The sequence below is a fragment of the Camelus bactrianus genome, chromosome 13, assembly GCF_048773025.1.
Source record: "Camelus bactrianus isolate YW-2024 breed Bactrian camel chromosome 13, ASM4877302v1, whole genome shotgun sequence".
NCBI lineage: Eukaryota > Metazoa > Chordata > Mammalia > Artiodactyla > Camelidae > Camelus > Camelus bactrianus.
The window spans coordinates 69,259,670-69,287,441 of NC_133551.1; the positions used below are offsets into that span (position 1 = coordinate 69,259,670).

Sequence of the window (27,772 nt, forward strand, 5' to 3'; positions counted from 1 at the left end):
ATTAATCTTATGTCAAAATATGGACACGCTATTGATGAAAATGCAAACTCACATGTATTTTTTTAGACGAATCCATGGGACAACAATATATTTATTTTAAATGGACTTCTGACACTTCCTGTTTATACATTTGTTCAATCAATATTTAGGAAGTTCCTTTATATGCGAGGCACTATGTGAATGCTGGGGAGTCAATAGCAGGCATGGTCTACACAGGGTTCCTTGTGGGGAAAGCAGACACTTCAACAGGCAGTAGCAGCCTGGCTGTGTGAGTAGCATAAGGTCAAGTGGAGTGCCAGGGCTGAGGGACCCCAAGCAGAGCAGAAGCCCCTGGCTATGTTTGGTGAGGGTGAGAGATGGAGGGCTTCCTGGAGGAAGTGGCATTTAAGTTGAGCTCTACCTGGAATATTGGGCAGGAATGTCTGAGATACACAGGACTGAGCAAGGCCTTGTTTTGTTGTGAATGATGACATTGTGAAGCAATGAAACCTATGTCATTTATTCATTCATCTGTTCACTCCTTCAATTCCTCAACCAGCATTGACTAGGTCTGCTCTCTCTGTGCAAGGCTCCTTGGCCACTTGGGTGTGCCTGGGCTCCCCGCGCCACGCAGACCCTCCCACACACCTGAGTGCCTGCTTGAGGACCTCTAGCTCCTTGTCCTTCTTTTCCACCAGGCTGGTCACCTGTGCCATCTTTTCCTTCAGCACATTCAGTTCGCTGCTTTGTTGCTGGACCAGCGCCACATTCTGCTCCAGTTCCACCTTCTGCTTCTCGTTAAGCTCCCCTGGGAGCGACATGAAAGATGGTGAGGGTGGGGCATGGGTCTCCCGCTCTGGGTCTTCCCTAGGGCTGCAGTAGACCTGCCAGACCCACAAAAACCATGAGGCAGGTCCACCAGCTGGGAATTCTCGGGGGTCTTCAGACTATGGCCAAGAGGTCTGCTTCCATCTTTGCAAAAAAAAGAAAAAGCAATAACAACAACAACAACAAAACAGCAACAGAGCGCACCAGCATCACCTTCTCGTGAGCTCTGGCTCCAGGAGGCGGTCTGTGCTCCTGCCCGAGCCCAGCTGGCGGGGCCCGTGTGCCTGTGGCATTTCGGGGCACCTGGTGACCTTCAGCTGCCTGCTTCTGCATCTGTTTGCTCAAGGTGTTCTAAGGCCTCTGGAGCCTGCTCTGCTCAGGAGTCTGCCAGGTGAAACAGCCTCCAGCCAAGGACAGGGGAGGCGAGAACACAGCCCAGGCCCTCCCACCTCCGGTGGGCACCCGACGCAGGTGACCACGCTGCTCCCAGCATCCCCTGCAGAATTAAGCTCCGGTCGCCCGCTGTGCCCGCTGGCTGACAGCCCAGCCATCACCTGCTTTCTTCCCTTTCCCATTTAACTGCTGTTGTGTCTTGGGATCATCTCTCAAATAAACCGCCTGCAGCAGAATCCTAGTCTTGGGATCTGCTCCGGGAAAACGCAAACTAAGACACCTGCATTGCCTGGAATCATCACAGCAACCCTGCAAGGCAGTTACTAGTAAGACTCCTACGTCACAAAGGCAGAAATTGAGGTTCAGAGAGGTCCAGTGACTTGCCTAAAGTCACCCAGCTAAGAAACAGCAGATCCAGAAGTGGGTCTAATGCTGCCTGGTTCTAGAACTGGATATTGTAGCCTTTCTACCACTTGTTCTCATACCTTAGTATGGGGGAAAAAGTCACTCATTTTTGAAAAATTCTGCCATAAAAGCCCTGGGGCCACTAACAAGTCCAGACCTAGGGAGCGAATACCGCTGAAGCCTTGGGATGCACAGGGTATGAGATGGGGACGAGACAAGAGCCCTCCCCATCCTCCCTCCGCATACCCAAGCCTGGGAACATCTCCCAACTCCTGGCTGCCTGTGCCTTCTGGCTTGATGGAAGCCAGGGGTGGGACAGAGACGTCAGCGGTAAGAAGCAGGGGGAAGGGAGGCAGAAAGAACAGTCTGAGGAGAAGAGAAGAGGAGGAAAGCAGGACTGTTCAGCCAGACCGATGTCCATCCAGAAGAGAGTAGACCTCAGAGCTCTTTTGCCCCTGCTCCAGGTGGCCCCTGATGTCCACATCAACCCCAGGGGGCAGGTGTGTTGCAGGCGTTCTTGCGTCAGGGGAAGGAGAGGCTGGGGGGAACACCTTACTCTAGGTCCCCAAGCTCGGGTATGTGCAGGCTGGCCTGCCAAGGGGGGCCCACGGGTTGACCTCCAAGCCTTTGCTCCCAGAGACACATCCTCTGTGGGAAAAGGAGATTCTCCCCCAAAAAGAACTTTGCACTTCCACCCAGAGGTCCAGAGCCATTCGAGAGTATGCCCCGTATCAAACAGAATCAGCGCCATACCTGGGATACAGTGTTGGCTGACCCTGGGTTACAAGTGTGGTAACAGCCTGGAAAGGTTGAGTGGGATTTTTAATGGCCGGCTTCCCAACCCTTAAGCCCCGTTTCTTTCCTTTCTCCAAGTGGGTCAGGACATCAGGAGACACAGGCAACTGTACACACCTCTCAAATCGGACATTCGGCTGTGGGCTTCGTTAAGGTTTTTCCTTAACTTCATGATGATCTCCTGCTGAGATAGGATTTCCTTCTGAGCAGTCAGTAAATCCTCTCTGAAATTCACAAAAACAGACTGAGTCAGTTCAACTCAATCTCCGAGGTGCCTCGAGTGCCTGGAAGGGGCTGAATACAAAGGCAAAGTGATCCCCAATCAGCGGTGGTCCATGTGATACCGGGTCCCAGCGAGGGCGGTAAGCACGCTCCTGAAAAATTCTTGAAACAAAAAATCCATCTGATGCACTTTCATTAAAAAGAAATATGTGAAGCAGAACAAAGGCTCCCGGCTGGGTTTGCTTGGGGGCTGAAATACAATTTCTGTGAGGATGACACCTCTTCCTGCTCAAGTGTGCCTGTCAGCGTGAACCAGCGCTCTCGTGGACTTTTGATCTTTGGTGGAAAGAGGACAGGAGACTATTTATTGTGGGTTCAGGGATTCCCTGAGGACGAGGAAGGAGAGAGAGAGGAGGACAGCATGGTTGCCATTCTCTCACCAGCTTCCTGTAACTCCTGATGGAGGGAGGTGGGACCACATGAAGTGGTGTTCACGAGACCCTTTGCGGAGGGGTGGGCTTTGGGGCCCGTAAAACCAAGGGGGACACAGGGAGGGTGGGATGAGGACAGCCCCATCCCCCATTGCCCAGAGGGTGGGACATCTTTGGTAACTGAAGGATCAGGGAGGCTGACAGGGAAGACGGTGTTACCCGGGAAGGGGTCCAGAGTGACGAGGGTGAGGTGCCTTGATGGCGGTCACGGGGAGAACACAGGATGGGTTCTGAGCAGGTGTGAGACATTCCAGCCCTGGGAAGGCATGGGGTGTGTGTGTGTGTGTGTTTGTGTGTGTTTTGGAGGCAGGAGGAAGAGCTGAAGTCTTGTGCGTTCCAAAGAGGGTTAAGAGCTTCAGTCTCTGGGCAGGTATTAATGTCATTTCACAGGCTTCTGAAGTCCAGGCTCCTCTTATGCAGGCTTTTGAAGGTTGAGTGTGTGTTTATTACGGGATAAAGAAAAATACTGGCAGGTTGCATGTCAAAAAAAAAAAAAGATTGTTGACCATCAGAATGGATATAACCATACACGTGTGTGTATCTGTCTGTCTATCTGTCTATCCATCTAACCTCCTTGGCTGTAACTCTTCCGACATGAAGATGAACCTCTAAGACTCAAAGGAGTGCGCAGCTGACAAAGTGGACCAGAGAACGTGGAGCTGATTCTTCTCCCGGTCGAGGCTCCTGCTGTGTCTAGAGAGAGATCTTTCCACCAGGAGTCGTCAGTTAGAACTTTTCAGAACATGGAGGCCGAGTATCCGAGTATCTTTGCCCTTGTGACTTTGGTAACTGATATTGTGCAAGGCTCAGGCTGGTGGTTTCCATTCTCTGAGAAGCTTTCTGAATCCCGTCCATGCAGCTCATCAGCGCCTTCTTGTTTGTACGCTGCTTGACAGTGGTTTCTGGATCTCTCCATCCAGGGGTTTTGTTTCTCTGGAAATTGTCAGTTCCTGGAGGCTTGAGGGGTGGACTTTGGGGTTGGGAGGGATCTTCAAGGTCTTTAGTCCAACCCCTTAACTTTTATGCCTCTCCAGGACTCCACTCTACCAAGTGGTCTCCACTGTTTGAAACCTGCTTATAATGCCCAGGAATGCGCTTGCCTTGGGCAGGCAAAGACAGCTAACCATAGCATTAGCTGGCTTTCCAGTGCCTCCTTATCTCCCAAGTGGGGAAGCAGAGGCACAGCGAGGTGACGTGACTTGCCCAGGGCCACGTGCCCGGAGAGTGTTGAGTTCGGATTTGAACACCGATCTACCCAGATCTTTCCATGACGCCAGCCTGACTTGCTAAAGAATCGAGAAACTCAGATAGCAGCAAGAATAGCCCACACTCAGCTCCGCTTCCCAGGTCCTGACGACGTGGCCAGAGGCAGGGGTTGGGTCTGGAGCTCACACACGCTGGGGTACTCACATCAGGCGGTCGCACACTGTGTCTTTGGCCCTGCTCTCCACGGGAGGCGCCGCTGCGGGGCTCGGATGTGCTTCCCCCTCCTGGGCTGAATCAGAGGGACACGCGGGCGTTACGACAGTCCTCATGAGACAGACGCGCTCCGTCCCTTGTGCTTATCAACACACCTGCGTCTTTCCCAACGTGTAAACCCTCCCTCCCACCCCGCAGCCCTCTCTACCTGATGACAACCGCTGTGTGTTCTGTGACCTCTCAACCCTCCTCAACTCCTGAAATCCTTCTAGCTGCCCTCTAAGGCAGGGGTCATCGACTCCACCGACAGATGAGGAAACAGGCACAGGAGTGAAGGAAACAGCTGGTGACCGCTCAGCTAAGTGGTGAGAGTTGGTGCCTCAACTCCTGGGTCACACCTCCTGCCCCATTTCGTCCTCTCCACTCAGACCAGTCTGTGCTGTCCTCACCTCCCACATCCTCAGCCCCTGGCCCTCAGTCACACTCTCACTCTCTCATTTATTCATTCAACAAATATTTATGGAGCATCTGCTGAACAGCAGGCACGGATCTAAGTGTGGGGGACAAAGAGGTAGTCACTCTCAGGTCCCAGCTTAAACATCCTCCCTCTGACCTGTTCATTCCAGGCAGGCCCCCTGGCAGGGCAGTAATTTGGTTAAATGCAGGGACCCTGCCTGGCTGGTCCATCACTGACCCTCCAGTGCCTAGAATGAGCTTGGGACATAGCAGATGCTCAGTTAGGAGTGCTGAGTGAACGAATGCATGAGGCTTGTCACTGGCTTGAGACTAGGACCATGGTTCTCAACCAGGGACATCTGACCAGGTCTGGAGACATTTTTGGTTGTCCCACTGGGGTGGGGGTGGGGCTGGGGGCTACGGGCATCTTGTGGGCCAGGGACGCTGCTCAGCACTGAACAGTGCACAGGACAGTCCCGCAGCAAAGACCTCTCCAGCCCAAATGCCAACACCAGTGCCAAGGATGAGAAACCCTGGCCCAAGGCCGCTACTTCCAGAACTCTCCTCCAAGAGCCCAGTGCCTTTAGTTTTCCGCGTTGCCGTGGTCATTCATGTCGTTCAGGGGGAGTAAGTGCTCACAACTCTGAGTTCTTTTTTCACCCTCTTTTTTTTTTTTTTTTTAAGAGATCAACCTCAGCTGGTTATGAAAGTGCATTAGACAATGTCACAAATTGCTGATGGCAGAGAGAAGCCTTTGAAAGGCCCCTACATGGGAGGTTTCCACATGGAAAAGATGCCTCCCGTCCTGCTGCCCTGATGCCCCTAACAGCCCCGGCAGCCTGTGCCTCTCGCTGGCTGACTGGCCAGACACAAAGGCTGTCCCCGTCCATTGCGTTACTTCTGCTTAACTGGGGCCTGGAGGGCGCCTGACGATGCTGTGTAACAAGAAGGAAAGGGGGCCTCCCCGGACAATAAAGGAGCTTTTAAGTGAGGCATAGACTTCCCTTGCCCATCGGCCTATGGAAACCCACAGGGTCATCAGAACCTGCCTTGAACATTAAGCTTTCCTCCGCGTCTCTCTGGACCAACCTGGGTCATTGTCCTTCAGGGTTGCAATCTCTCCTTCTATTTTTTTATGGTGTTCGGTCACTTTTTGGAGTCTTTCTTCGAGACTCACGATCGTCTGGGAGTGCTGTTTGATTTGCTCCTTGTATTCCATGATTTCTTTTTCAAAGCTGTGTTTCTGTGATTCCTGTTCTTCTTGGAGGGCCCTTACCGTGTGCTGCTGCAGCTGCATCCGCTCCTCCATCATGATCTGGGAAAACAGACACGGCTCATGTGATCTTGAGACTGAATATAATAGTAACAACATCAACAGTACTGCCCCTTTGCACCCACCAGCACCGAACTTGGCCCCACCCCAGGATCTTTGCACGTGCTGGCCCGCTGCATAGTATACTCCTCCTGAGCCCCTTGAATGGCTGACTTTTTGGGTGTCAGGCCTCAGGGACAATGACACCTCTGTCAGAGAGGCCCCCCTGACTGCCTATCTAAAGGAGACACCATCCCGTTTTATTTTCCCCGGGGCACCTGTCATCATGTGAACAATCTCATTCCTTTGTTTCTCGCTCCCACTAGAGCGTAAGCTCCACGAGGACAGAAAGTTACCCTTTCCTATTTGCTGATGTGCTCGTGGCATCCATGCCTAGATCCCTACCACGACATCTAGATCTAGATGTTTAATAAGCATTTGTTGGATTAATCAGTGAACAATCTTGTAAGAAAAAGGCACATGAATTTGTATTTCTTAAAAACAAAAATTACCAGCAGTCCCCCCGATGGTGAGTCAGACGCCTTCCCGTGACCGCCCTCCCTGCCTGCGGCACCTCTCGGCGCCTCCGTCTCAGCACCCCTCCCGCTTCTCCCACCGCCGTCTTCCGGCCGTGTGGGTGACATCATTCTTCTGCTCCCTATTCCCAGTTAACATGCTGGGCCCCAGTCTCCAGTCTCCTCCCGAAATGTAAATTCTTTGCCTGAGCCGCTCACACATGCCCACCCTTTCAACAATCACTCCATTGAGGCTACCTTCCAAATTTAGACCCCGTGTCTTGCTTCCTCCCCCAGATCTATCGTGCCACCGAAGCTGTGCACAAAGTTTGAACTTTGATATCCTACCCTCGCCTGTCTGAGTTCTTCATCTTCTCCAGAAGAGAGTCCTTCTCCCACAAAAGACCCCTTACCACGGCCTCCATACTTCCACCATCTCCATGTGCCATCATCCCCCTTGGTGCCCTGGCTTGAAGCTCACCTGTCTCCTTGTGGTCCTCCCTCTCCTCGACGTGGGTCCTGGCAATCAGGTATCAAGTCCTGCCATTTCTCTCGCCACTCTATAGCGACTCCTTCCTTCCACCCCTGTGCTACCTTGAGTGTCCAAGTCCTTGTGATCCTGGACGACAAGCAATGGCCATCCCATGTCACACCCCGAGCTGGTGTCTCCAGCTCCAGTCCCTCTGAAAGTCACTCTATGCACTTCCGTCAGGTCAATCCTTATTACCTCTTTGTCCACAGACATGCTGGGTGAATGTGTGAGTGACAGGTGAGTGCAACAGTGAGCCCTGATGGTGGAGGGCCTTGAATGCCGAGCTAAAAGTGAAAAACATTACCTTACGGTCTGTGGACTCGTCACTGATCACTAGATTCAGGGCTGCTCAGTCCTTCGACCTGATCTTGTAAAGACCCCAAATTGATTATGACATCTTAGAGCACCTTGGAGAGAGGGCGTCATAGCCTCTGTTTACCTTTTAAACTAAACAAATGCTTCTCAACAGAGGGTGACCTTGCCTCTCAGGGAACATCTGGCAAAGTTTGGAGACATTTTTGGTTGTCACAATCTGGGGGGGGGGTGCTACTGGCATCTCATGGGTAGAGACCAGGGATGTTGCTACACAACCTATAATGCACAGCATAGCACCCCCCATACCCCTCCTCCCACCATGAGAAAGAGTTACTCGACCCAGACCATCAGTAGTGCCGAGGCTGAGAACCCCTGATCCTCGTGGCATTGTGATCGTGCAGTGATGGAAAAACTCTCCCGTCCTTGGAAGGCACCAACTTACCACTTTCGTCTTGGCAGTTTCCAGTTCAGCCAGTGTTTCATTTAATTTCACGGTGAGGGTCTCTACTTTTATAGTCTCAGCTGCCTTAGTTTTCTGAGTCTTTTCTACCATGGCCAGTGCGTCATTTAATTTATAATTTAACATGTCTTCTTTTTGCACTTTTAAATCTATTTCCTAGACAAACAACAAACAGCAAATTAGCAGAAATTTGGGAATAAATGTTAATCCTAGCCTTTCCTCATCCTGTTTTTAGAGAGGAGGTGACCTCTGTTCTGCTACTGTTCTGTTGAGCCTTTTTAAGTCCAAAGTTCATGCTTTCTCTGGAAGGTTCCAATTATTATAGAACTCTTTTATATTCAGCTGAGATTTGTCTCCTTGAGATTTCTGGTCTCTGAGCACAGTTCTGTCACCTAGAGCTCACTGAGTAAGTTTTATTTCTCTTTTATGAGACAGGCCTTTAAATATTTGAGGAGGGCTGTCATGTCTCTCTCTAAATCTATTTTCCAGGAAGAATGTGCTGAGTTCCTTCACCTGCTCATCACAGGACCTGCTTTCAGGACACTCCTTCATTTTCCTACGTGGCTTCAGCACCAGGATGACCTCCCCTCCTCCCGTGGGGCCCTGGCAAGGTTGGACTCTGGCTGCCACGTCCTCAATGTCCTCCCCCTCCTCCGGGAACCCAATCTTCCAATCTTTGTCAACACTCTCCTCTCCTTCTTGAGTCCATCCTCAAACACTGTGGAATGTGGGCTTTGTGACAGGCGCTGTGCTGGGGCTGGACGGACTTATTTACTTGACTTCAATTTTTTAAGAGCAGTTTTCGGTTCACAGCAAATTGAGAGGAAAATACATTACAGGGGTTTCTTATCCACCCCACCAGCCCCACACATGCACAGCCTTCCCTACTACCCACATCCCCACTGGACTGGTCCATGTGTTCAACTGATGAGTCCATGTGGACACATCGTTATCACCCGAAGCCCATAGCTTACATTAGGGTTCACTCTCAGTGTCAGCCTATGGGTCTGGACATTTGTCATTAACATTATCCACTGTAATAGTACCATACAGAGTAGTTCCACTGCCCCCCAAATCCTACACGTGTTCCATCTTTTCATCCCCTCTCTCCTTGCCAATCCCCTGTCTTTTTACTGTCTTCATAGTTTTGTCTTTTCCAGAATGTCGTGTAGGCAGAATCATACTGTATGCATCTTTTCACAAACATTTTTTAATCCAATCTAAAATATATTCTTGAGGTTCAGGGCTGGGCATTCCCGGACTCTGCTGCTGACAGTGAAAACTGGCATGAACTTTCTGAGGGGGCAGGTGTCATTTGGGAAGGTGTATCACCAGCCTGAAAATGTTCATATCCTGTGACCCGGTAATTCCACGTTGGGGAATTTATGCTAAAGGCAGAACCACACACATGCACAAGGCCTGATGCACAGAGTTGCTCAGCCAAGCATTTTTCACTCAAGTGAAAAGTGAGAAACAGCCCAGTGCCTGAGGGTGAATGAATCCAGGTTCACCCAACACAGTGCAAACCCAGGTCATCCTTCACCGGCAGGTCATGGAAGAATGTTCAGTGACATGTGGACATATTTGTAACATACGGAGTCAAAAAGCCGTGTCCAAATCAGCGCGCACAGTATAATGGTGTAAATCACGTTGTAATAAATCTGTATTTGTTGGTGTCTGCAATAATGATCAACGTGAAGCCAGCCTGGAAGGAACCACATCAGAACGCCACTAGTGGTAACTCTGCTCAGTGGAATCCTGGGCAATTTTTATGGTCTTCTGAGTGATTTTCCGTATTTTTCAAATTGTCTAGAGCAAACAGGTACTCCTCTTATAATTGGGAAAAGACACTGATTTTTTCTGGGGTGGGGGACAAAACAAAATGTGATTTTCATCACGCGGTGTCTGCCAGCCTCGCCTGGGAGTCAGTGCCATCTGTTTGTACCGCTGCAGTCTGTTCTTATTCGGTGCCTTGACGTGGTCGTTACTGTTGAGAAATCCTGGTGTAGGCAGCGTGCTGACCTGGCCCGAGAAGGTGCTCCCTGGGGACATCGGCAGGCAGAGCACAGAGCAGCAAGGCTCGGCCTGCCCCGGAGAACCCACGACAATCTGAGATGGCTTCTCTTATGGACGGTGAATCCGCCCGGGGGCGGAGCACGCTGCCTGGCATCTTTGGTCCTTGCTGGCCACTCACCAGTTTGCTCAAGTTCATGGTTCACGCGGTTCTGAGTTTATCTTTCTTCTCCCCTCTCTCCTCTTTTGCCTGTATAAATCCTCTTTTCGCCTGTGTCGATGAAATCAATCTTTTGAACGCTCTTCCGCGTGTAGAAGTCAAACAGCACCCAAATGAGCAACTCTGCGTCTGAGTGGGTCTTTGACCTTGTACTTCCTGGGTCTTTCCTGGTAAATGGGGAGTCCCTGGGGCAGAGCCCCGTTTCTCTACCAGCCGGCCTCGAGGGCTGTCACAATTCCTCACCCTCTGGTGTCACCGCTGTTTTCACTAAGGCTGTTGTTGAGGACGCTGTTGGTTGTATGACAGAGTCTGCTCTCTGCTGGTCCTGAGGAGAGATGCTCTCTGGGCCGAGTACCCAGAAGGTCTCATTTCCGGGAGCACTCGGTCCACTTCTGGCTAGTGAACTGCACAATCCCTTTCACTGTAACTCCTAGACTAAAAATTAGGACCCATTTATCAATGTCATGCTCCACACTTTTTTTTTTTTTTGCATTAGTCTCGTTCCAAATCCATTTTCTGTCCTGAATAATCTATTTTAAAATTCTAACTCCTCCTTTTCCCCTACCCCTAACTGAAGGACTTTATGCAAGAGCCATGGTGAAGCATCTGGGGAGACAAGGCTGCGTGTAGAGATGGCACCCTTTGGGTTCTCCCTCCGCCTGCAGCGCTGCCCGCCCACGGGGGGTCCGGCACAGGTGTGTCAGCGGGAGCTGACAAATCTTGCATCGCTTCACCCGGCTCTGGTCTGCTCCCTCTGGACACGCCCCAGCTGGTCAAGGCCCCACTTAAAAAGTGGTGCCTGGGACTGATAAGTAATCCAGATGTGGTTTACAGGCACTCATCTCCCTGGAGCAGCGTCATTCCAAGAGCGCATGGGCTACTTGTTAAAAATGCAGATTCCTGAGTCCACCCTGCAGACAGTGAGTCAGAATTTCTAGGGGTGAAGCCCAGCAACTGGGAATTTAAAATGTACCCCGCCCTCCAGTGTTTCTATGCACGCTAGTGTTTGGGAATATTTCTTCAAAGAAAACAATCTAAGATCAATGTGAATAGACTTACAGGCCTGTTTAGACCCATCTGGTCTTGAAAATCCTTTGAAATTGCTCTTACTTGTATTTAAATTTAACTCACTATTGTCAGGTTGTGGGTTTATCACTTGCTATAATAATAAAATTAAAAATAAAATAAAAATAATAAAAGCAGCCAACACACACAGCGTTCGCCGACTGCTGGGTGCTTCTCTCTGTGGATGTTAGCAATCAAGCCTCACAGCTCCACGAGGTTGACCTGTTGGATTACCTGTATTTCATAAATAAGGAAACTAAGGTGCAGAGATGGCAACTCCTGCCCAACGTCCCACAGCCAGAGGGTGGCAGAGGTAGGATCTGAACCCGGACTGCCTGCCCCCGGAGCCCAGGGCTTAGCCATCCCGGCTCCTCCACGTCTTTTCCTCTTTGAGACTCGTACCTCCTTCTGCTTGGTTATGCGGTTCTCCAGATCTTGCACCTTTTTCTTTTCCTTCTCTATGGCCTCCTTCGCTTTGTGCTTCTCGTAGGCGATGCTGCTTTCTGTAATCTGGAAGTCAGTGACAAGTGGTGTTGAGGGTATGGCACGAGGAGGAAGGGGAGGGCACTGCAAGGGGAAGCCGGGGTTAGTAATCGCTGAAACCAGTGAGTCAGGGTTTGGGAGCGAGAGTTCCAGGAACAGGAGGACACCTGGAGGAGAGGGAGGTGAGAATCTCGGCCTGCCCGGCACGCCAAGAACCCGGAAGTCATGGCTTGGTTGATTATGTCCCTAAAAGGGAGAGTAATTCGTCACTCAGGATTTCTGGGCTGGTGCTCAGGAAGTGACATGCTGGTGAGTGTTCAGGTTAAGGCGTTTGGCGCTGAGCCACTAACTAAACTACTAAACAGGTGTTGGCCCAATGCCGGGCCTTGGAAGTGCCCGGCCTCTTGGGAGGTGGGGCAGGAGAGATGAAGCCTGGTGGGGCACACGGGGAGTGGGGATGCCTCCTGTCCCAGCAGGCTTGATGCCTGTGGCTTCAAAGGACACTGGTGGTCTCCCTCCAACCTACAACGGCTTGGGTCCGAAAACTGAAGTCCAGGGCAGTCTGGGACCGAGAACATATACCCAACAGATCTGGTGATGGGGAGGGGATAGGAGCCCAGCTTCACCCACACAAGCCCTAGGAGGTACACAACCAGAGCAGGGTCGAAAAACTCAACTGGTAGCTGTTGAAACTGTTGTAGTTACATCTCCCATGCAAATACAAGGTTCACAGGGACAACACTTAATAAACAAACAAACAAACGAATAAATTACATAAACAAAGGCTGGAAAGATGCGCACCATCTTTCACATGACGGGGGTTTGAGATTATGGTAACTGGTAGTTTCTTCTTTCACTGCTCTGTAATCTTTTAAATTTTCTTCAGCAAACAAGAATGATTTGGTAAAAAGAAAAACTACTGAAAGTTGTAAGAGGGGCTGCTCTGCTGGGGGCAGGATGAGACATCGGATGCATGGCCCTGGAGTAAAGGTGATCTTCCCGACAGCCCTGCTGTTCTAGCATCGTGTCCCTGGCCTCCATCCTCCCCGCCCCGCTCTGCACCCAGGCCTCCCTGCTCCACCTGGGCTCTGACTCTCCTCCCTGCAGGGGCTTGGCATTTTCCTACTGCCAAGTCTGCTTAAGACTGTTCAGCCCCGACCCTGCCTGTCTAAGAGGCCACCACCCTCTTCCATGTGCCCCGTGGGAGGGTGCGTTCCCTTCTCTAATTTTGTGCTCCCTGGCAAATCACAAATGAAAATGACAATGATGATACTGCCCGCTCTCTACTCGATACCACGTGAGCACCTGCACCGCGTACTGAACGCAAGCCCCTAGGCAGCATCTGCCCCTCATTTCGCAGGTGAGGACGTGGAGGCTGTCAGTGAGACAGTAAGAGGATGAGTAATGTGCCAAGGTCACACCGTCAGGAGGTGGTGGTGCCAGCTCAGACGCTGGTGCCCTGCCCTGACTATTCTGTCACCTGGCTTCTGGACCTTGCCTGACCCGTCCTCCTGGTTCAAACTCCACTCTACCTGGAGGCAAGAGACACGCTCGTGTATTCATACTTAGGCTGGTGCAAAGTCTGCCACCCTGCTCATCTATATTAGGGACACTCCGGGGACAGCCACTGACCACAGTTTGGGTTCTACTCCTTAACAAGGCATACTCTGAGTCGGTGCACCCTCACCCTATGCGGACTCTGACCTCACTTCCTTGCATGGGCTGGCACAGTCCCACTGCCAAGGTCTTTGCTTGACTATCCAGCCCCCACGTTGGGCCACACGCACCATCCTCCCCACCCGACCTGGACTCTGACCTCACCTGGGCAGGTGCTTCACAGTGAATGCATTGATTCCAGACAACAAACTACTGGGGTGGTTCTGTCATTGTACCCACATTACAGATGAGGGCCCAGAGAGGGCAAGGGGCTTGTCCAGGGTCACACAGCATGTTAGGGCAGAGCTGAAATTTGAACCATGCCCCACTTTGCCTACTCTGTGTCTCCCTCCGACTTTCTTCCCCTGACCCCTCATCTGGCTTCTGTCTTGTTCCAGCTTATTTCACTCCTCGTGCCCCCACCTCCGCCCCCCGGGCTAACGCAGGCCCTCCCTCCTTTGCATGTGGGCTGCTCGATGTAGGGGCGTCTCTTCCCTAGATGTTTCCTTGGTGCTTCCTCTCCCCTCCGGGTCTCACTCAATGTTATCTCCTCCGAGAGGCTCTCCCTACCTGTGGGCCACTCCCTAATCCAGCCCTCTTTTGTCTTCTCCACGGCACCTGGGGCTCTGCAGTCACCCTGTGCGTCTGTGGTTGTCTGTCCCCCCACCCTAGAGCGGAAAGTCTGGGAGGGCATGGTCGAGGTCCGTCTAGACCCTGCAGTGTCCCTGATGCTCAATAGGGCTGAGCACACGGTAGGTGCTCGGTAAATATTTGCGGATGGATGAATAAAACTGAATTAAGCAACTCACTGGAGTCACGGCTCTGTTTCTGGAAGTTCCACGAGGGCCAGCACGTGCCTGTGTGTGCCCTCTCTGGCCCTCAAGCTCAGCTCCTGGAGATGCCATTACAGGTCACTAAGGGCCCATCTCCCTGGCCTCCTGACCCCGAGAGCCCTTCTTTGGCTTCCAGAGTGTGGCTCTGGCGTTCAGGCTGAGCTGAGTGACAGCCCTCCTCCCAGCCTTGGGGTCTGCCTTTCACGGGCAGGTGTGGCTGGTGGGCCCAGTCCCCAGGCTGGTGGGGGTGGATGTCTCCAGCTCTGCCTGGGCTTGGCACTTGGACAGCCCTCCCCTCGCCACATCACCCTCTCCTTGAGGATACACTTCTCATCTACTGCAGAAGGCACTGACCCCTGGTACTTCTGTGATGTGCCCATCCCGTGAGCGGGTTAAGTACCTGTCTACTCCATTGTACTCTGCGATGTTTGTGTCTCTACCTGTCTATCGGTCCAGGGAGGGTCTCCTTGGGAGTCTGCAAAACTGGGGAGGGGGGTGTTTTTCTCCTGTGTCCATGCTGGGTTGCATCAGAAATACCTTCCAACGATGAGGAGGAAGGGGACTGACCCAGACTCCAACCCTGGGGTTCTCCCCTGGGGTACATCTCTCTTATGAGTTAGCTGACCAGCAGTGCTTAAGCACAGGGCCCTCCACGTACGAGTATGGTTCTAAGTACTTAATATATACTCACTCATTTAATCCCATGAGGCAGGGACTATTACCAGCCCCATGTTCCGGATGAGCAAACTGAGGCACAGGGGGTTAAGTGGTCTGCCCTAGGTCATACGGTTGGTGAGCTGTAGGATGGGATACTGGCCACTCTGAGTCGGGGCGCCGCTCCCACCTGCCCACGTTACCCCCTGCTCTACATCAGGGCACCACGTCTGGTTCTGGCACTCCTTCCAAAGGGGTCTGGCTGCCACAGCCCGCTTTCTCTCTCTCTGCTCCTCATACCTCCTTCTGCTGGGTTAAATGGTTCTCCAGGTCTTGCACTTTTCTCTTTTCTGTCTCTAAGGCTTCCTTTGCTTTTCTTTTCTCATGGGCCATGCTGCTCTCCAAAACCTGAAAATCAATGACCAGTCTTTTTGGTTGCCTTCACCTTTAGGGGCAAAGTTGCTAATAATGGTGACACTGTTAATAATGCTAATAGCTCAGATGCTGGGGGTTTGGTCTTCCATGCCAGGGCCCAAGGCTGGCAATCTTACCCAGTTTGCTCTCACAGCAACCATATCAGAGAAGTGAGTGGCCCCACTTTATGGATGAGGAAATTAAGGAACAGAAAGTTGATGAGGGCTGAGGGATCATGCAGTCTGTTAGTGGCGAGGCCAGGACTGAACCTTGTGCGACAGAAGGCACGTTGCCTGTGTGCGGAGGCCCTGGCAGGAGGCGAGGGAGCAGAGGGAACCAGGCCTGTCTTATTTCGGAGTCTAAACTCTTATCAGGGCACCAGGCAGCCTCTCGGATAAGAAGAAGAATCTCATTAATAATGGAATTTCCCATTATTGAAATAAATCGCTTAAAGAGAATCAGGTTTCCAGGGGAGGGCGGTGTATTGAATTAATGAGCCACACGATTTCTAGAAGGGGTGTGGGCGAACCTCACCAGGGAGGCTCTGAGAGGGTGGGAGGGACGTGGTTAGTATTTAGTGCCCATAATCAAGGAATTTTATCTAGGAAGCAACTTGCTGATACGCTATTCAGTTGACGCAAATCACAGAAGGATCTAAGCTGCCGGCAGGGCCCGTCTCCAGTGGTGGCAAGAAAGGGCACCTGAACTTTCAAATGGGTTGTGCGTTAAACGCCAGCTTGGCTGTCAGATGTCTGGAACTTGGAACATGGCTTCCATTACAGCCGGTGGCTAGGGGTCTAGATCAGCCTGCAAAAATACTTAATCTCTAACATGGATGAAATATGACATATTTTGATATATTTTCCAGTGAAAAGTCATTAAAAACCCCCAACACTCAGCTGTTCCAATACCAGCCCTAAACGAAGCAGCAGAGCAGTCACATCACGGGAGATTCACATTTATTTTGAACATCTGAGGTGGGTTTCGGGGTAAGACAGCTTCCTGCCAGTGACTGGGGTTGGGTCCCCCGCGCCTGGTCTCATGTCTACGCTTGGGGCTTTGCTCTCGGCAGCTCCTCTGCTGCTGCGACGGCCACTCCGGGGAAGACTGTCCTTGCATGAGTCACACACGGCTCCTGTCCCCTCAGCCGCTCTGCTCTCTGGGCAGGTGGTGGGAATTCACCTTTCGCGATACCTCAAAACCCGCATTATGACCTAGTGATTCCGCTGTCCTTAAAGATGCGTCTGACAATAGGGAAGGAGGTCTAACAGAAAAAGGAGTCAGGTGACCCTCTGAGGTTGATCAAAGTCTGCGCCTGGGATTTTTATCTCAGATTTCCTTGACAAGAAGCTGCGGAGAGGTTCTGGCAGGAGATATGGGCTGGCATTTTTCTTGGCCTGGGGTGACCTGGCCACAGCTCCTCCCTGCCATAGGGTGTCCATCACCAGGCTTCCCTGTAATCTCCCTCCTGAAGTCCCTGTGACCTCGAAAGCTCTAAATTCAAGGGGCTGCCCCCCAGCCCGGGGCTGTTGACCTCCTGGTGGCATTTGGCCCTGGGAGCCCTTGTGAGCGCCTCCTCCTCATCGCCACACCTGGAGAAATAACTCAGGGCCAGGCCTCGGTGACACTGTTTACACAGGCCTGCAGAGCCCAGCTGTGCGCAGACCCCAATGAGACCCGACATGTAAACACCTTCCCTCTTGGGATCAGATCAAATTGCAGAGGCTCCATCTTTGTCCCTCAGGGGTGGGAGGGCAAGGCTTTTACTCTGAGGGGTGGGGACAGAGTGGGGGGTCGATAGAGAACAAGTGCCTGAACAGACATAGAAGTACAGTGATCATACTAACAGCCACCGTTCACTGCATGATGCTTCTGCCAGACACTTCACTGTACAGCGTCTCTAATCCTCACAGCCAACCTTTAAAGAAGGCAGATAATGAGCCAGTCAGGAGCCCAGCCAGAATTTGAACCCATGTCTCATCTGCCTGCCAAGCCTGCATGCCCCTGGGCTGCCTCAGTATTGAAACACTAAAGAAAGCATTTTGTAAAAAAGACTCAGGGAATCTGAGGGGGACCCCGAGGTAAGCATGAGTGAACAATGTAACAGGGCTTTCCCCAAAGCTAGTCTGGGCACATCAATAGAAGTCTAACATCCTGAACGAGGGAGGGGAGAGTCTTGCTCTAGGCCACTAATGGCTGGAGAACTGGGTCCAGCTTTGGCTACAAATGGTTTAGGAGGAAAACAGATGAAGGGCCACAAACTCAGATGCCTGTGGAGGTTGGACAGTTACCCCAAATGAAGTGGGTTGTGTTTAATGCTGCAATAGGGAATGCTGAGGACTGTGGCAAATTTCTTCTACTTGGTTCAACTCCAGTCCATTTTTGTCAAATGGAAAAGAGGGCCAGATTTTCTGACTGTGCAAGGGAGGATGGAAATCTGGATTTTTTAGCAAATTTTATGAGTTCAAGATAAAACTTCCCATGGCCAAACATAACATGTCCACAGGCCCTTTTCAGCTGGTGAGCTGCCAACCAGTGACTTCTGGAGAGCAGAGCAGGTCAGAGGAGGGGACCAAGGCCGGGCCCCAGCCCTGTGAGGCATATGAGGAGGAACAAGGCGATTTGGGTCTGGAGAGGAGCAGGTGCCTCTATTTTCAAGCATCTAAAAGGCTATTCTGTGGAAGAGAAAGTAGATGGGTGCGGCAGGAGCCCAGGGGGCACGTGGAAGACTGATACCCTTCTGGGAGAGAGTTTCATTTAACTCAACATAAAGGAAACATTTTCTGCCAGCCCAAGGCATCAACCCTAGGATGGACTGCCCTGGGCTGTAGAAAATTCCTTGCTGGTGGATTGCAGGCTGGATGATTTGGGGATGTTTTCGGAGGATGCACGCAGCCCTATAGTCCCAGGACACTGTACCTCCTCTATTTCTGTGCTCTGGGATGCAATCTCCATGCAGAAGATGCTCATGTCATCAGCCCCAACTTATCTCCCAAGCCTTGTCTAGGACTGTATTTTAAACTGTTTACAATTTTTTCCAACTGGTTGTCAAGGCTACAGCTCTAGGGTTCTCTCCTGGAGTCCCCCATGCTTCTTCCCAAAGTGGCTGAGCCCTCCCAAGGACAAATTACTCCAGGGAAGCTCTGCCACGTTCTACCCTCATCATACATGGTTCTGAACTTACTTCCACAGGGCCCTCAAGCTGGATTTGGGCTCGAGGGGACTAACTCCCCGGCTGCATACCTCCTTCTGGCGGGTTAAGCGATTCTCCAGCTCTTGGACTTTGGTCTGTTCTTCCTCTAATGCTTCTTTCACTCGGTTTTTCTCTTGAGAAATGCTTTCCTCCAAAGCCTGAAAACCAATGACTGCAGTGTAATAGACATACTTACCACGGCGGGAATCTGGAGTCTGTTGGGCACTGCACAGGTGAGCCCTTCCCTGCTCAGGACAGCCCCCGGGGGGAGACTGCGGGCAGCTGAGAGCCTGGGAGCCCGGGTGGGCAGGCCCAGATTATCACCCCCGGGGCAGTCTGTCCTAGTTGCCTGACCTTGACTTGGGCTCAGGCCGACTCTGTCTCCGCGAGCTGCATACCTTCTTCTGGTGGGTTATGCGATTCTCCAGCTCTTGGACTTTGGCCTGTTCTTCCTCTAATGCTTCTTTCGCTCTGCGTTTCTCTTGAGTAATGCTTTCCTCCAAAGCCTGAAAGTCAGGGACTGCTGTTTATTAGACATCGTTACCAGGGTAGGAATCCGGTCTCTGTGCCGGATTAGCTCTTTCACTTCTTAAGACAACCCCATGGAAGACAGAGGGCAGTAACCTGGGAACCAAGAGCACAGGGTCTGGGGTTGGCAGGCCCAGATTAGAGCCTCTGGTTGATCCTTCCTAGGTACATAGCCTTGGGCAAGAGAAAAGCTCTACAAGCCTCAGTCTCCCCATCTGTACAATGGGCACAGAAATAGTGCTTCCTACGTTGGGTTGATGGCAGGGGCCTATGAGATGAGGAACATGAAATGCTTGGCACAGGATAACAACTCACTGGTAAAGATCAATCATTTCTTCTGTCTTTTCAGCTTTTTGCCGAGGAGGACACAGTCTTCGAGAGATTAAGGAATCTGCCCAGTTTACTAGTAAATCACATAAACAGGGATTTGAACCCTGGTCTCTTTGACTCTAGAGCCAAGGGGTAGGCCAACTAGAGCCTCTGGACCAAATCTGGCCCGCTGCCTGCTTTTTGTAAATAAAGTTTTATCAGAGTCTCCAAGCTCGTTGTTTGTGGATTACCTACGACTGAGAAGTCACGACAGAGACCACACATCCTGCAGAACTGAACATACATCTACTGTCTGGCTCTTTATGGAAAAAGTCTGCCAACCCCTGATCTAAACCATCAGTGTGTGCACAAACCGGGGAAGCATTGGCAACAGATCATAATAAAAAAAGAATGTTAGCTCCACAAAGGGACCTAGAATTTCCTACCCTTGAGACAAGAGTCCTGCAACAAATCAAGATCCATGAGAAGGAGCTTAATTAATGAATTCTGACACATGTATTTTTCAGAAAGGGATGGGGGAGACACTGCATTGTGATATGAGTGAGGTTCATTTAAAAATTGGGGCAGCTGGCACTAAAGCCTGGGTCAGAATTTTCAGATAAGTCCCTAGGGTCAAGTTGATCAACAAAAGTGTCTGGGGAAGGATGACCCTCCACGAGACAACTGTCTGCTCAGGGAGGGGCGTCCCTGGCATCCCCCTCCGCAAGGGGTGGTGTGAGCTGAGGTTTGCTGTGATTAAAGAGGGTTTGATGTCTGTCCTTGAAACCCTGTGTCTGTTGGAATTGGTGTTACAGATGGGCGTCTGGGAGGCCCAGGCCGGTGCCCACGCTGGTGTTGAACGTGCTGGGGCTGAAATACTGTACATCTGTAGTGGAAAAGTCTATCGAAAATTAAAAATAAGACATTTGGAGAGGGAGAAGTTAATCAGAGAGGAGGGAGGAAATGGGTGGAGAGAGTTTTGTGAAGGTTTCGAAGTTTCTAGGTTCTTTCTGCTTTTATTTTCCTCTCTGTGGAATGGTACGGGCTTGTCCTATATCGAATTGCCCCTCAAAAGGGACCCGCCTTGATTTAAGGCTATCGTTAACATTACCTTTATGTGGATCATACATGATTTTGGTCAGATGGTTCTTCCTCTTTAATCTTTTATTTCACAAAAGGCAGAAAGAAAGGCAGAGAAAGAGGCAAACAGGAGAAGAGGTAACCGGGCACGAATTAGAGGATGAAATGAAACAGGCAGAGGTCTCTGCCTCTTGGAGAGGTCTGGAGCACCGGTGACAGAGAAGGATGGTCCAGGTCGGGCGTCACCAAACTGCCACTGGTGAAAGATGGAGGAAGCGGCAGGTCCAGTCCTCCTCGGGGGAAGAAAGGAGGTGTGGGGGCAGAGCCAGGGTCCAGCGGATCTGGTGCTGCTATTTGAGGTGGGCGGGGGGAGAGGCAGCTGCAAACGCCCCTCACACCCACCCACGGCAGTGGCTCTCCACTGTGGCTGCACGCTGGAACCACCAGGGAGAGCTTACAACTCCCAGTGCGTGAACCACACCCTCACCCCAGTTAGATCAGAACCTGGGGGTGGGGGTCGGGGGAAAGGTGCAAGAATTAGTATCTTCTAATCTCTCAGATGACAAAAGTGCAGTGAAAGTCGGGAGCTGGATCTAGGATGACGGCGACTGAGGGAGTTAAATCAATGGTGGGTCCCTGAATCTCAGAAAGGGCCAACTCGAAGACAAGGATGAGAATCGGCTCATTAACTGCAGTTCCCTGGCTTTCTCCATAGATTCGGATTCAGGGGATCTAGGGTGGGGCCCAGGAATCTGTATTTTTAACCAGCATCCAGATGGTTCTTATCCGCCAACTTTGGGAAATCCTTCCTCTAAGACTTTGTGGCTGAAAATGCGGTCTGCACAGGTGCGTGTCAGCACCAGCTGGGAGCCTGTCAGAAATGCAGACTCCCAGGCTCCGCCCCAGAGCTGCTGAGTCAGAATCTGCCTTTTAATTACACCCCCAGGTGGTTCACCAGCATGTCTGAGCTTGAGAGGTGCCACTGTAAGCATCCTCTAAATGGCTTGGTTTCTAGAAAAGTAAGTAGCAATTCTGGCCATGTCTTTCCCCTGATGTCCACAAAGAGAAAGCAAAAGGCTGAAACAACACAAAGGTGGTCTTGTACACTCTTGGGAACCACCTGTCAGTCTCAAACCAGGACCTGCAGTAACTATTCAGATTCATAAAATCAACTGCAATATATAAACAAATGGACTACCATTTCCAGACGTTTCAGTAACCTTGCCTGTTCAAGTTGATTTTACTCTGAGTTTTAGAACTCAAGCTTCGTGTTAATTCCTCCAACATCATTCACCCTCTTTAATTAATTTTGTTCCACGGCACCCAACAAGGAGTGGCTGGTTTCTCCATCTAAGGACGCGCCCTCGGTTTCTCACAGGAAGGGCCGTTTCATTAGTTGTCGGGAGCAAAGAGGAGGACAGGAATCCCCTTACCGCCTTCTCTTCAGTCAGCCACTTGACTCTGGCTCTCAGCTTCTCCTCTTGCTGCAGCCTTTCCTCATTCAGCCTCTCCTTCTCTGCCAGATGCTCCCGCAGCTTTTCTTGCAGCAAGGACTGCTGAGATTCCTGAGAGCTGCTGATCCTGATCTGAAATGAGAGGAAGGGGAACTGCAGCTGACGGGGACAGGACCAACGCAGGAGTCACTTCCACTACCTTCGGGGGAGCGATGAACGTTGACAAAATCTTAGAAACACAGAAAAACTATGCTTAGCCTAGTACCTAGCAGGGAAGCAACAGAACACAGTGGTTAAGAGCTCAGGCTTCAGCTCTAGATAGAATCTCAGCTCTAGTTCTTTTTTCTTTTTCCTTTTTTATGGGGGGGTGGGGTGGGGTAATTAGGCTTACTTGTTTGTTTATTTTTAGAGGCGATACTGGGGATTGGACCCAGGACCTCGGGCATGCTAAGCACGTGCTCTACTACTTAAGCTATACCCTCCCCGCTCTAGCTCTTTCTAGACACCTCTTCATTTAGAAAATGAGGTTGAAGGGGGAGGGTATAGCTCAGTGGTAGAGCGTGTGCTTGACATGCTCAAGGTCCTGGGTTCAATTCCCAGTACCTCTGTTTTAAAAAAAAAAAATTAAATAAATAAATAAATGAATACATAAATAAACCTAATTACCTCCCCCACTGAAGTCCCCCAAACAAAAAAACAAAATTTAAAAAAAGAAAATGAGGTTAGTACTAGTGTCTACCTCTTAGTCATAAGAATTAAATGAGATAATGATGGAAAGCTTTTAGCACAGTGCTTACTTAGCACATAGTAGGTGCTCAGTAAATGGTAGTTAGAATGATTAGTTCCTATTTGCTGAGTGTAAGAGAAAAAGCAGTGAGCCAGGGCCACAAGGCCTGAGCTTTTGTCTTGCTTCTTCCACCAACTAGCTGCGTGACGCTGAAACAGTCCCCTAGCCTCAGAACGTCAATGTCCGTATCTGTAAAATAAGGAGAATGGACTAGGTCAGGGGTTGACAAACTATTGTCTGCAGGCCAAGTCTGGTCCACTGCCCATTTTTATAAATAAAGTTTTATTGGAACAGAGCCATGCCCATCACACCATTCATTTACACGTAGTCTATGGCTGCCTTTGCTCTACAACAGCCAAGTCAAAGAGGTGTGATGGAGACCGTATGGCCTGCAAAGACTTAAATATCTGGCCCGTTATGGAAAAAGTCTGTGGACCCCTGGACTGGATGGTCTTTGTGGTTGATTGTAATGGTGGTCCCAATATCTCGCCCTTCCTCTAGCCATGTCCTTGGCTAGGTGACTGGCAGTGCCCACCCATATCCTGTCCCCTGACACTGAACTCAGTCATGTGACCTGTTTGGGCCAGTGGGATGTTGGGAGACATAACACACGCAGAGGACTGAAAAGCACTCCACGTCTGGGTCTGCTTTCTTGTCCGGATTTCTGTTTCCTCTACTATTACTGCGACGGCATGCCCAGGCCAGGTTGCTGGAGGACGAGAGGCGCATGGAGCCCAGCACAGCTGCTCCATCTGAGGCCAGCCCAGGCCAACCGAAGGCCGGCCAACGCCCAGACACCTGAGAAAGCCCACCCAAGGTTAGCGGACCCACCTAGCGGCTGACCCCAGACTTGTGAACAGCAGTTGTGGAACGCCGCTGAAGTTTCACGGTTGCGTATAACACAGTATTAATATGGCAATAGCTATACTGTGATACAGTTCCTAAGGATCATCTTGCCTCTAAAATGTTGACGTGTAACTTTTGGTAAGTCTGCTGCCTGGACTTGGGCAAGCCGTACTTCTTCTACTGAATTTAATCAACACAACTTTTTAGATCTGACGGCATTTACATTCTTACGGTTTTTGACACAGGACAACAAGCCTCCTTGTCCTCCTGGGAGAGCTCATCTCCCCTGTCTGAATCATTTCGTGTGCAAACAGAGACACCATCTCACCTTCTGCAGAATGTGTACTGACTTCCTAACAGAGGGCAAACAGGGTTAGGATGCACTGTGCTGTGTAAAGGCTGAGGAGGAGCTGAAACAAACTTCTGAAGTTAAAAGATTACCTGAAGTTCCTGGGTCCGGCTTGTGATTTTCTTATAATGGTCCAGAAGGTATTTCAGATACAAGGACAATCCTTAAAACGAGAATGAAGGAGAAGGTAAGTATCAATGCAATTCACCTCCTTTGCTTTCTGCGTAATGTCTTCACAGAGCTTGCCGGCGGGAGAATGAGAGCCATGCTGCTCTCTCATCAAGAAAATGTGAGTTGATTAGCTTTTGCTGGGTTCAAATCCAAGTTTTGGGGCAATAAAAAATCATCAACGGAACTCCTATCGACTAAATGTCCAGTGTGCTTTGAAACTGTGGGCTGAGTGTGGGCGGGCGAGATGAAGCCGTTCCTCAAGGGACTTACGGTTCAGTACAAGAGAAGAGGTCTGAGTGCCTGATCGGAAACAGGCAGCAACTCCAGGTCCCGTGGAATTGACTGCTGGAGGAGTGGGGCGGTGAGAGTCCAGGGGAGGAGAGATCGTTCGTTTCCCCTGGAGGGGTGACTCTTGGCTGAGAATTCACTGGGTGTGGGCCTTGATGGGTATGCAGAATTCCAAGCTGGAGGGGAGGGCATTTCCGAATGCAAGATGTGGAAGGATGAATAATGATCCCCAGAGAAATCCAGGTCCTGATCCCTGGAGCCCGTGAATGTCACCTTACAGGGCAGAAGGAACTTTGCAGATGTGATGAAGTTAAGGATCTTGAGATGGGGCGCTTATCCTGGATGATCTGGGTGGGCCCAATACAGTCACGTGGGGTTTTCTTTTTTCAATCTTTTTGTCTCTCTCTTTTTTTGTAGAGGGAGGGAGTTAGGTATGTATGTATGTATGTATGTATGTATTTAAAAACAAACAAAACAAATTTTAAATGGAGGTACTGGGGATGCTGAGCATGCTGTCTGCCACTGAGCTACACCCTGCCCCCTAGTCATATGGGTTCTTATCAGAAGCAGACAGGGAGTCTGACCACACACAGAGGAGAAGGTGACGAGACAGAAGAGGAGTGTTGACGATGCTCCACTGCTGGCTTTGCAGATGGAGGAGGGGGCCGTCAGCCAAGGAATGCAAGGAATAAAGGTCTAGAGATGGGACAATGTGGGGAAACAGATTCTTTCCTAGAGCCTCCAGAAGGAGCCAGCCCTTTGACTTCAGCCTAGTGAAACGGACTTTGGACTTTTGGCCTCCAGAGCTGTGAAGGAATAAATACGGATTGTGTTAGGCCACTCAGTTTGTGCTAATTTATTCTAACAGCCATAGGAAACTAATGAGGGGGCTGAAGGCAGAAGAGGAGGTGGAGAAATGCAGTGCCTGTTCCAGGAGAGCACTGCGCTTAACTGGTGTGGAGCGGACGATGGGGGAGGGAAGGGGTAGAGAGGAATTGGGGTAGGAGGCTGAGTCAATGTGTGGCCAGCCTAGAAGAGTAGCTTAAAGAGTATAAATTTGACTTAAACATTTTAGGAATGTCATGAGTGTGACCTGTGTGTCCAGCCCTCTGGGAAGCGATCAACGCACCGCATCGTCCAACCATCCCCCCGTTTTACAGATGAGCCAGTCGGGCTCTGAGACCTGTGGATTCTGGACATCACGCAGCTGGCAAACGGCTGAGCCCGGGCTGGGGCTCATGGCTGTGGGACCCCAGGGTCTGAGTCACTGTGAGTTCAGCTGCTGATGGAGCAGTGAGTTGGCTTCATGAAGGGTGTTTTTCCAGAAAAACAACTGGGAATGAACTGGAGAAGGAGGAGCCAGCAGGGTTTCTTAATGGCAGCACTGCTGACACATGGGGCTGGGCCATTCTCGGTTGCGGGGCTGTCCTGGGCTCTGCAGGACATTTAGTAGCATCCCTGGCCTCTACCACTGGATGCCAGGAGCACCCCCCACACCAGTTGTGATCATCAAAGGTAAGAGGGTTTTGAGAAAGAGAACCAAGGGCGGTGGGAGGGCTGGAGAGAACACAGCTCGGGGAGGAAGCGGGGCCTTCAGTGCAGGCGGCTCCATGGCAGTTGCTAAAGAGGCAAAGACAAGGTAGGAAGTTGGTGGTGAGGAAGGCAGGAAGTCACGCATGCCGAGATCTTAGTGGGACAGGAGTGCGAGCCATAACAAAGGAGCTAAAGGAGCAGTGGTCCCAGGGAGCTACCCTCTCGAAGCGCCCGTCTGATGACAGAGAGGAGTAACAGGGAGAGATGTCAAAGAAGGAAGTCGTGATTCAGGACCTTGTGCCCAAGATCTCCTGGGAGGGAGAGGGAAGGGGAGACGCAGGGACGGAAGAGCTGCATCTGGGGGAGACAGAGGGAAGGGAGAAAGGATGGGTGCAGCGAGAGAAAGGAGGAGAGCTTAACAGGCTCATGCCTGGGACCTTGACCTCCGACAATGCAACTTGCTGAGAATTTCCAGCTTGGAAGAGTGAGGAAAATACTATAATAATAGCTATTAAGTATTAAGCACGTGCTGTGCGCCAGGCACCATGCCAGGGGTCGCATGCACGCTATTTCTAATCATTGTAGACAACCCGTGTTTGCATTTACAGATGAGACACAGAAGACCAGCAGGTTAAGCTGCAGAGCTGGTCAGTGGTAGGAGCAGAATTCAGACCGAGGTCCGTCCTTGTCTTTTAAGAGAGACTGGAGGCTCGAGAGTGATGGGTTGGGTTGGCTTCTGTGAAGTGTGCATTAGGAGACCGCAAGATAGCAGAGATGGGTGGCGTTGGCTTGGGTTCTAGGAACCTGGTGAGTGTATGGATTTCTGGGGCTAAATTGGGAGGGGTCTGCAGTCCGCTCAGCTGCAACCCTGTGACCCAGGAGCCCGAGGGGCTGGATCAAATTCTGGGTAGGATCTAAAGCCGACTGGGGAACAGAGGGAACTGAGGGTGTGGGAGGGGAAGGGTGTGGTCTTGTTTCTCCATTCATTGATGAACTGTAATCATAAGGGGATTTCCCTCTTTGGGGGAAGAGGCACGTCTTTATTATATTTCTGGTTACAAAAGATACACGTGCCTGTTACACAAATCCAAATATTACAGAAACCTATAATGTGGACAGTGCTCCCTACTGTGTCCTCAGTGGCCAGCACATAGTAGGCCTGCAATAAATAGCTGTTGAATGGCTGAGTGAAAGTCAAGACCCATGTAGTCCCACCATGCTCGGACAATGCTCTCAACACTTTCTGTCTTTTCCTCCAGATCTTTCCTTTGGTCAGATACTGACTTAAAAAAAAATGGGAGAACACTATGCATATTGTATTACAGCTTGTTTTTTTTTTTTCACTAAAAAAATACTGCTTACCTTGGGTATCTGAGAAAAAGTGATTTTCTATGTATGCAGGGAAGCCTTTCATTGGTAACAAAGTCTGGCAGAAATAGACACAATTGACTGAGCTTGCAAAGAAAAACGCGGAGTTCTTTCTTTCCCTTATCAAAAGAAGCTGAGGAACCAGGCAGGAGGAGACGGGAACTAACTTTTAAGGTCCTCCTCAGATGTCTCCTATCTTCCCAGCTGGACCACACAGCGAATCCCTCACCAATCAGATTTTTTTTTTTTTTAGGTCATAGATTTTTTTAAATTGAGGTATAGTTGATGTACAATATTATATGTTTCAGGTGTACAACATAGTGATTCACAGGTTTTAAAGGCTATACTCCATTTCTAGTTATTATAAAATATTGGCTCAGTTCCCTGTGCTGTACAATGGCCTCAC

At 50.6% G+C, this 27,772-nt stretch overlaps 1 protein-coding gene and 1 non-coding gene across 8 annotated transcripts in view; one reads left to right on the forward strand and one right to left on the reverse strand.

Annotated features, from left to right (window-relative positions):
- FHAD1 (forkhead associated phosphopeptide binding domain 1) overlaps positions 1–27,772 on the reverse strand; it is a 123,579-nt gene that overhangs the window by 21,959 nt on the left and 73,848 nt on the right. For 5 of the 7 annotated variants that reach the window (XM_074377367.1, XM_074377368.1, XM_074377370.1 and 2 more), the window contains 10 exons: positions 24,099–24,169; positions 22,004–22,156; positions 19,052–19,159; positions 18,704–18,811; positions 11,823–11,930; positions 8,105–8,278; positions 6,078–6,303; positions 4,524–4,608; positions 2,518–2,624; positions 628–787 (listed from right to left, as the gene is read on the reverse strand). In XM_074377367.1, the coding sequence (XP_074233468.1) occupies positions 628–787; positions 2,518–2,624; positions 4,524–4,608; positions 6,078–6,303; positions 8,105–8,278; positions 11,823–11,930; positions 18,704–18,811; positions 19,052–19,159; positions 22,004–22,156; positions 24,099–24,169 (1,300 nt within the window). Of the gene's footprint in view, positions 1–627; positions 788–2,517; positions 2,625–4,523; positions 4,609–6,077; positions 6,304–8,104; positions 8,279–11,822; positions 11,931–15,346; positions 15,455–18,703; positions 18,812–19,051; positions 19,160–22,003; positions 22,157–24,098; positions 24,170–27,772 lie in introns of all 7 variants that reach the window. The other 2 variants (XM_074377371.1, XM_074377369.1) reach the window with 2 other exon arrangements.
- TRNAV-GAC (transfer RNA valine (anticodon GAC)) lies at positions 22,560–22,632 on the forward strand. The gene has a single exon. It is a non-coding gene; the product is annotated as a tRNA-Val (tRNA).